This window comes from Nematolebias whitei, chromosome 22 (genome assembly GCF_014905685.2).
Source record: "Nematolebias whitei isolate Nwh7 chromosome 22, NemWhi1, whole genome shotgun sequence".
NCBI lineage: Eukaryota > Metazoa > Chordata > Actinopteri > Cyprinodontiformes > Rivulidae > Nematolebias > Nematolebias whitei.
Window position 1 is genome coordinate 24,061,114 of NC_056519.1, and position 8,681 is coordinate 24,069,794.

Sequence of the window (8,681 nt, forward strand, 5' to 3'; positions counted from 1 at the left end):
ATGGATGGATGGATGGATGGATGGATGGATGGATGGATGGATGGATGTGTACCAACATAACAGCAACTCGTATCAACATGTCAGTTTTGTTTTCTTCCACCCAGTGTGTCTCTCACTGCTGGTTTTCTCCTTTAGTTCTCACACATCCAAGCCCTCACTGACCTCCACTGTATCTGTGTTTAAATGTTGCTCTTTAAGAAAGAAATCAAATTCATGTCGGGTCGGAACATGTTGCACATGAGCATGAAGTCATGTAATTAACACTTAGGACAGTAAAACTTCTTATGTGGGTCTGCTGTTTTTTCTGTAAGTTTATTATGATTTTACTGATTACAGCCTTTAAACACTGTGCTCACTCTGTCACTGACAGGAAATAAATACTTCAAAGACCATTAAAAAAAAACATACTGGTATTCAACATTCTGTGTGAGCTACTGGAAAGGAGGAAGCGGGTAAAGTAAGTGGCTGGTCTAGGTGGTTGGATGGATGGATGGATGGATGGATGGATGTGTGCCAACATAACAGCAACTCGTATCTCTTACAAACTCTGCTACCAGTGAAGAGATTATGCTGCCAGTGCGCACACAGGAGGCTGCAGATGTCAACAGCCACTTACCTTCAAAATAAAAGCACGGCAAAGAGATTTTAGATTTGCATACAGAATGATTTAAATGGATGCGACCCACTGGCTTAGATGTGTGCTGTAGACGTAAATACTAACGTGTGCAACGAACAGATAGATGTTCTAGAAGTTTTTCAGAACAATATATTAACACGGTGTTTGAGGGTTATTTAAGACTCCTGTCGCTAGAGTGCTGTCAGGGAGTGAAAGACACAGCTGTGTTATTGCCATGGTGATCCCAATGTCAAAGTCCAAAGTAAAGTCTCTTTATTCGTCATTCGCACCACATGTGGTACATGTGGTGGAACGAAATTGTGTACACAGGGTCCCAGTTACATCCAACAAAAGTATAAATTGTAAAGAAAAACAGTAATAAGATCTAAGATATGAACTAAGAAATACACTAAACACTAATAGTACAAAAACAATATGCCGAACAACAGCAGCACGAACATGAGTCTGTGTGAGCAGATGAGGACAAATAAACACAGCAGTGTGACATAAATCAGCAGCATAAGATCAGCAGCACATATCAGCAATCAAGTGGCATTACAGTGATTTTTTTTCTCACAGTGATTATTCTGGTTAGAGATTCATGAGTCTAACAGCTTCAGGGTAAAAGCTGTTCCTCAGTCTAGTGGTTCTACACTTAATGCTCCTCAACCTCCTTCCTGAGGGGAGCGGGGCAAAAAGTGAGTGTGCTGGGTGAGTGGGGTCCTTCATGATGCAGGTGGCTCTCTTCCTGCACCTAGAGGTGTAGATGTTTGTGATGGTGGGGAGGCTGACTCCACTGTGCCACTGGTGGCACCTTTAACTCCTCTTTTGACCTTGGATCTCTCTTAGATCATTATAAAATTACAAATAATTTCTGGGCTTTATTACAAAAAGTAGTTATACGATGAATGACAGACAGATGTTATAGTTGGAAATATCTTTAAAGGTTAATTTCACATTGTATTCTTTACTGTATTTTATTTTGAGGCACTTTGTGACTTTTTCAAGTGCTTCGTAAACTTGACTTATTTGGATGTAAAGTTACGTTTAAAACATGTGACATGTTGGTGATAATTTATACTTTCACTTGTGATTTTAGTGCGTAACCATGGCTACTGGCAGCAGTTTCCTGTCTGAAGATCAGTTCCTGTGCTCTGTGTGTCTGGATATACTCACCGACCCGGTCACTGTACCGTGCGGACACAACTTCTGCAGATCCTGCATTGCGGAGGACTGGAGTATCAGCACCCAGCAGCAGTGTCTCGTGTGTAGGAAGATTTTTGACACGAAACCAGCACTGAGAATCAACACTGTCATATCTGACATGGCTGCTCATTTCAGGTCCTCGTCTGGAAGGAGAGCTACAAGAATCTCACAGGGAATCTTTCCAGAAGATGTCCCTTGTGGCGTCTGCACTAAAAGCAAACAGAAAGCTGTCAAGTCCTGCCTAGATTGTCTGTCCTCCTACTGTGAGACTCACCTGGAGCCTCATCATAGGATCTCCAGCCTGAGGAGACATACACTGGTCGATCCTGTGGAGAACCTGGAGAACAGAATGTGTAAGAAGCACAAGAGACCACTAGATATGTTCTGCAGGACAGATCAGATGTCCATTTGCCAGTCCTGCACCGTGGCTGATCACAAAAGACATGAGGTTGTCCCTCTGATCAAAGAGTGCAAATGGAAGAAGAAAGAGCTGGAGAGGACCGGTGCAAACGTCCAGCAGATGATCCAGGAGAGACTGCTGAAGATCGAGCAGATCAAACAGTCAGTGAAGCTCAGCAAGGAAGACGTGGAGGATGTGACAGCAGCTGTCGTGGAGGACTGTTCCACTTTGATTAAATCTGCTCGGAGAAACCTAGATCTGCTCATTGACGTGATCAAACGGAAACAGAAAACGGTGGAGAAACAAGCGGAAGGCTTCATGAAAGAGCTGGAAGAGGAGATCTCTGAGCTGATGAAGAAAAGCTCGGAACTGAAGTCGCTTTCTCAAACCGAGGACCACCTCCAGCTGCTACGAAACCTACCGTCCCTGAAAGTCAGAACCAAGGACTGGACAAATATCCGAGTTGAGTCCTCTTGTGACGGGACTGTGAGGAGAGCAGCGGCTGAACTCGAGACGCTCAGCAGACAGATGAAAAAGCTGTGTGACGAGGTCGAACTGTCCAAGGTGCAGCTGTACGTGGTGGATGTGACTCTGGATCAGAATACGGCAAATCCTTATCTGGTTCTGTCAGAGGACGGTAAACAGGTGAGCTGTGGCGAGATCGAGCAGAATCTCCCCAACAAATCAGAAAGATTGCCCTCTTTTGCTGTCCTGGGAGAGCAGGCTTTCTCCTCAGGAAGATTTTATTACGAGGTTCAGGTTCAAGGGAAAAGTAAATGGGAACTCGGAGTGGTCCGAGAATCTTTTAACAGGAGAGGTGAGAACACGATCTGCCCTGAAAACGGTTTCTGGGTCGTATGGTTAAGAAATGGACAATACAGAGCTCTTACCGGACCTTCTGTCCCTCTTCATTTGAAGTGCAACCCCCAGAAGGTGGGAGTGTTTGTGGACTATAACAAGGGTCTGGTTTGCTTTTACGATCCAGATACTGCGGCCCTGATTTACTCCTTCACCAACTGTAAGTTCAGAGAGAAGCTGTTCCCGTTCTTCAGTCCCTGTTCAAGTGACGGTGGGAAAAACTCAAACCCTCTGATCATTTCCACAACGCTTTAGGCTCAGTACGTCCCTGGGCTGTGACAGTTTGAGACTAGTTGGTGACACAAGATTACAAGAAATTCGGGGAACTTTCTGATGCAGTCTCACTAAATTTTGAGGATTTCAACCAAGGGGAGCAGCACGGTTGCGCAGTTGTTGGAGCGGCTCTCAGCAAGAAGGTTGACGGATCAAATTCCAGCCGGGGGTCTTTCTGGGTGAAGTGTGCATGTTCTCTCGTTGCATGCGTGGGCTTTCTCCGTGTTCGGTTTCCTTCCACAGATCAAAAAGTAGTAGAGGTGGAAAAAGAGTCAGATAGGGTGAAATATCTGGAGTGGTCACTTGGTCTCACTGGTCACCATGCTACAGTCCCATTTTGCTTTTGACAAAACAAACAAAAAGATTAATATTATAGGTAACATTTACATTAAAGTTATGAATGTCCTATAGGAGGACTCAGAAAGATATAGTGAAACACCATTCGGCCACTGGCTCTGCACTGCTCCCTGTTGGTTGGATAACCATCTTACTGAAAATGTGCTTTTAATAATGCAAACCTTTCCATTTGGGAGTTTAAGGGTGCATTCACACCAGCCATGTTTAGTCCGCTTTAATCAAACTCTAGCTCATTTTCCTAGAAAGTCCGGTTCGTTTAGGGAGGTGTGAACGTGCCATCGAACTCTGTCATGGAACAAAAAGGTGAACTCTGGCCCGGGCTAAAACCTAGGTCTCGGTCCGGTAGAAGAAAACTCCAGCGCGGTTCGAGTACAGTGTGAATGTAAACAGACCGAGCCCCGCTCCGCAGGACAAACAAACACGCATTTCTCTGACCTTATATGGAGCCGTCAGCTGACTTGTGTGAAAAACAATATTCTTCATGGTCTTCTGTCTCATCTTCTGCTCATGCTGAGTCCATTTTTGAAAAATTACAAAACAACTCCTAAAACTGCTAAAACTTGATGCCACTTTGTTTTTGTTTTTATTTACAGAAGAAGAAGACGTGTTTTCAGAGGTTTTTGTGTCGTTTTTGTGTCGTTTCTTTCAGTAGTTCTTGGTGCAGCGCCCCCACAGGCGAGCGGGGGAACAGGTTGGTTCAACAGGTTGACTCGACTGCACAGTGCAGTGTGAATGCAAACGCACCAGCTCAAATGTAAACAAAAGGTCATGAATACTGGTCCCGAACCGAACCGAGTCTACCGAACTATCTGGTGTGAAAACAACCTAATAGAACAAATGTTTCATGTGCAAAATTTTCAGTATGCCCCCCCCCCAAAAAAAAAACAACAAAACACACAACAACAAACAAACAAAAATAAATAAATACATAAATAGGAATGTTTACCAGTGTAAACGGCTACCACTGAGAACCAAACAGGTATCGTAAACAGACACAAGATTTAGAACATTGGTAAAAAGTGGTCGCCAGGTCACTGATAATCTTCGTGGTGACACTCCAAAATAAATTTTACTCTGCTTTTGAAAAATACTGCTTTCATTATGTCATGTCTTAAATCAGAATCAGAATAAGCTTTATTATCATTGCACCGAAGTACAGCGAGATTATGTCCGTAGTGGTCCAAAAGATGGGCTGAGTGCACGTTGCTGCTGCTCCTAACAGCATGGCCCCTTATTCTTTTAGACTGAAAAGGGGAAAGGCCATAAGGAAAGGATAGTGATATTACAAAACATCTCTTCATACCATGTCCTTGTCAGGACACAATTTAAGACATCAAAAAACTCTACTAGTAAGCACATTTATAGACACATTACATGTGCATTTGATGACAAAACTGTGAGATTTGTCCATGAAGCACTTCTAGATAGCACCGTAGTCCTGGTTGGCAGCTTTGCCATGGCTGAAACTGCTGCGGTCATCTTTTTTAATAGTCGATAACATGGGTGCCAAAAAGCAGAAACCCTGCTATCATAATTCCAATGATGTATACATCTTCGGTATCCTCCTGAGACAATACAGAAAGGCACATCAATTTCCATTCTCCCCACGGATCCATGACGTGTGTCTCAGCGGGGCATGAGGGTTCTCCAGGACCCTGTTGCTTGGTAAAATTTTTTTTTAATCATTTGCATTGAAAGTCCAGCTGACCAGACCCATGACAGTAATTTATGATTTGGAAGATTTGTAAATAGAAGCTCTGATACACAGGGCTGTGAGCAAAAAAGCAGGAGACGGGAAGTAAAGCATCCGTCTTGCACGAGAGCGAATGAGGAAAAAACACAATGCACAACAATTATGAAAATGGCTTCAAATCTTTAGTTATTGAAATGAAATAAAGGCAGGCTAACTGTAATCTCTCCTGCTGCTTCACTAGACATGAAATTCAATTCATTAAGACTTTCTGACTCTGAGCTCGTTTATGTTCAGAGTTTCTTGGTTCTGTAGCAAACTCAAGTTTCAACATCGTCTCTTTCGATTGATGGTTGTCTGCCATCCAGGAGAGCGTCTTGTTGAGCCTCATCTGTTCTCCTTCTGTAACCGTTTTACTGATTTAACTCATCTGCAGGTTTACACCTGAACATTTTACAGATTCTAAATGTTCGTAGTTTGATTTCTGCAAATTACTTTCCTATTTTCCTCGTATTTTAATTATTCATATATAAACACTGTTAGCTCAATTAGCAACAGGATGCTACGACTTTTGGTTTTGTAACTTTTATTTTTTGTATTATTTAACTTTACAAAAAAATCCCAGAAGAAATCCATTTGGATCTCATCTGTTCAGGAAAAAACATTATTTTTCTTTTTATGTTGCTTTTTGCCACCGTGTTGCTGTTTTTTGACCCGCTTCTTTTAAATTTACTAACTCGGTTCATTCGTCATCAAATTTTAATAAAAAATATTCAGCGTTCTGCATTCAATGACTGTTTGCAGAAAATGAACTTTTTCTGGTTTTCCTTCTGATCCAAGAGATGGTTTTTTTTGTACATGTTTTTTTACCTCACAAAAAAGAACCCGAGCGAACCATCCTTTATTATTATTCCATTTTAAAATCATAATTTAGATTTGACTTTTATTAAAAAATAAAATAAATACAAAGGAACCCAGAAAATCATTTGTTTTTTATTCTGTTACATGTGAGCATCAACTTCCAGGAAGTTACAGTTGCTATGGTGATAACAGTAAATATATTCAGTTACCTGAAACTGGAACGTGTGTGTGTGTGTGTGTGTGTGTGTGTGTGTGCGTGCACCAGTTTATGACAGTCTCTTGTGTTTCATGTCATTTGATGCAGGGTGGAGTTAAAAACAAGTTTTATGTGTGAAATTAAAACCAATTCTGGGAAAAAAAAATACATTAAATAAAACAAAATAAGAGCGATCTAAAACTACGAGCTGAAAAAGTTCAATGTAAACCCAAATAGAAAAGAGGAATAAATAAAACATTTCACAAACAACAACAACAAACAGCAGACACGTTTATTTCCCTCTGAATTTGGTGTTGAGCTGGAGGGAGCGACGAGGACGGGGACACGCAGGACAGGCCTCCCCTTCCCTCATGTCTCTGTGGCAGGAATCAGCATCTGGGAACCAACGGGAGCTTTGCTGCAAGGGGGGTGGGGGGCTTCAAAGGGAGGGGAGGGGGGCAGAAGAGGGATGAGGTCGGGCCCGTGGAGTCAAACTCAGTTCTAAGGCTTCATATGGCACGTCCTGCTAAAACTACCAGGTCCAACCAGAGACCCTCTGCTGTTGAAGCTCTGGACTCTGGCCTGGTCTATGTGCTCCACATTCAACCAGTCCTGACCTCCCCCCACCTCCGCTGAGCCCCTCATCTACTCTAACCCCTGTCTGACTCTAGAAGGCACTGGTTTGTACTTGTTTATCCACATTCTAACAGCTAAGACAAGTGATTTAGGCAATGAAGAAAGCGCATGGAACAGAAACACTCGGACCAGCCGGGTCACTTCCAGGGGTGGGGGGTGGGGGGATCCAGCTGGTTCCCACCGATGCTACCGGTTCTTTTTTGTAGGAGTCACAACAGTTTTGACAGTCTGCTGATGGCAGAGGCATCTGAATATGTAAACGTCGACAAGGCTAACAGAGTAGGCGAAGACAAAAATCGGTGTTGAAGTTATGAATCAGCTGTTTGGTTCTTTTCTCACAGTCTGTGCATCCAGCTGGTGTCTGGACTGGAAAGTCTGGTGCTGTTCCCCAGTTAGATATTTACAGTGAACAGAGCTAACGGCTACTCTTCTACTGGCTCTGCAGTACATCTGGAATGATCTAACAGTTACAGAAAGTCTACAAGTCATACAAGTAGAGAAGTAAAGTGTCTATTTAGGGCCTCGTTCACACGACTCCAGATAGTTTTAAAAACTGTTTTTCTGCAGTATAAATATTTGAAGTGCACTCTGTCTGTTAGCTAAATATCCCATTAACCACTGTATAGATTTGAACTTTTAGGAAGTAATCCCAGAATGCACATCTACAACCCAACTTCACCTGGAAAACACAAAACTGGCTATACGTGAGTCAGTTTTACAAACATGCTACAGTTTGGTGTGACAGTAGCCGAGTCGATCTCAAGACAAACTCCAAGTACGAATGGCTGCACGAAACCTGTCCAAAGAACTTTGTATCATAAGAATCTCAACACGACTGAAACAGTTTTTAGTTGGTTTTTCTGTGCATGTTTCCTAATCCGGTCAACATTAGACTTGGACCACATGCTGAAACAGTTAAAAGCTGAGAGGAGACAGAAAACAGTATGAAGGAAAAACAACCGTTAGCATGATTAGCCATTCTAACATCGACAAAAATAAAGATGGAGGAACAGACTCCATTATCTTTTACTGTCAAAAACTGAAGCCAAAATTGTCCAATTTGGGCGTCTGCCATGTTGTAGTTTTGTGGCCCTGCCATGTTCTAGTTTTGGGGCCTTGACATGTTGTAGTTTTGTGGCCTTGACTTGTTGTAGTTTTGGGGCCCTGGCATGTTCTAGTTTTGGGGCCTTGACATGTTGTAGTTTTGTGGCCTTGACATGTTGTAGTTTTGTGGCCTTGACATGTTTTAGTTTTGGGGCCTTGACATGTTGTAGTTTTGTGGCCTTGACATGTTTTAGTTTTGGGGCCTTGACATGTTTTAGTTTTGGGGCCTTGACATGTTTTAGTTTTGGGGCCTTGACATGTTGTAGTTTTGTGGCCTTGACATGTAGTTTTGTGGCCTTGACATGTTGTAGTTTTGTGGCCTTGACATGTTGTGGTTTTGTGGCCTTGACATGTTGTAGTTTTGTGGCCTTGACATGTTGTAGTTTTGGGGCCTTGACATGTTGTAGTTTTGTGGCCTTGACATGTTGTAGTTTTGGGGCCTTGACATGTTGTAGTTTTGTGGCCTTGACATGTTGTAGTTTTG

The 8,681-nt window shown here is 42.6% G+C and overlaps 1 protein-coding gene across 1 annotated transcript in view; it reads left to right on the forward strand.

Annotated features, from left to right (window-relative positions):
• LOC119428180 (E3 ubiquitin-protein ligase TRIM21-like) overlaps positions 1-3,335 on the forward strand; it is a 3,974-nt gene extending 639 nt beyond the window's left edge. Inside the window, exon 2 of the mRNA XM_037695822.1 lies at positions 1,716-3,335. Coding sequence (XP_037551750.1) covers positions 1,725-3,335 — 1,611 coding nt within the window. The 5' untranslated portion in view covers positions 1,716-1,724. The remainder of the gene's footprint in view (positions 1-1,715) is intronic.
• Positions 3,336-8,681: the final 5,346 nt, after the last annotated feature.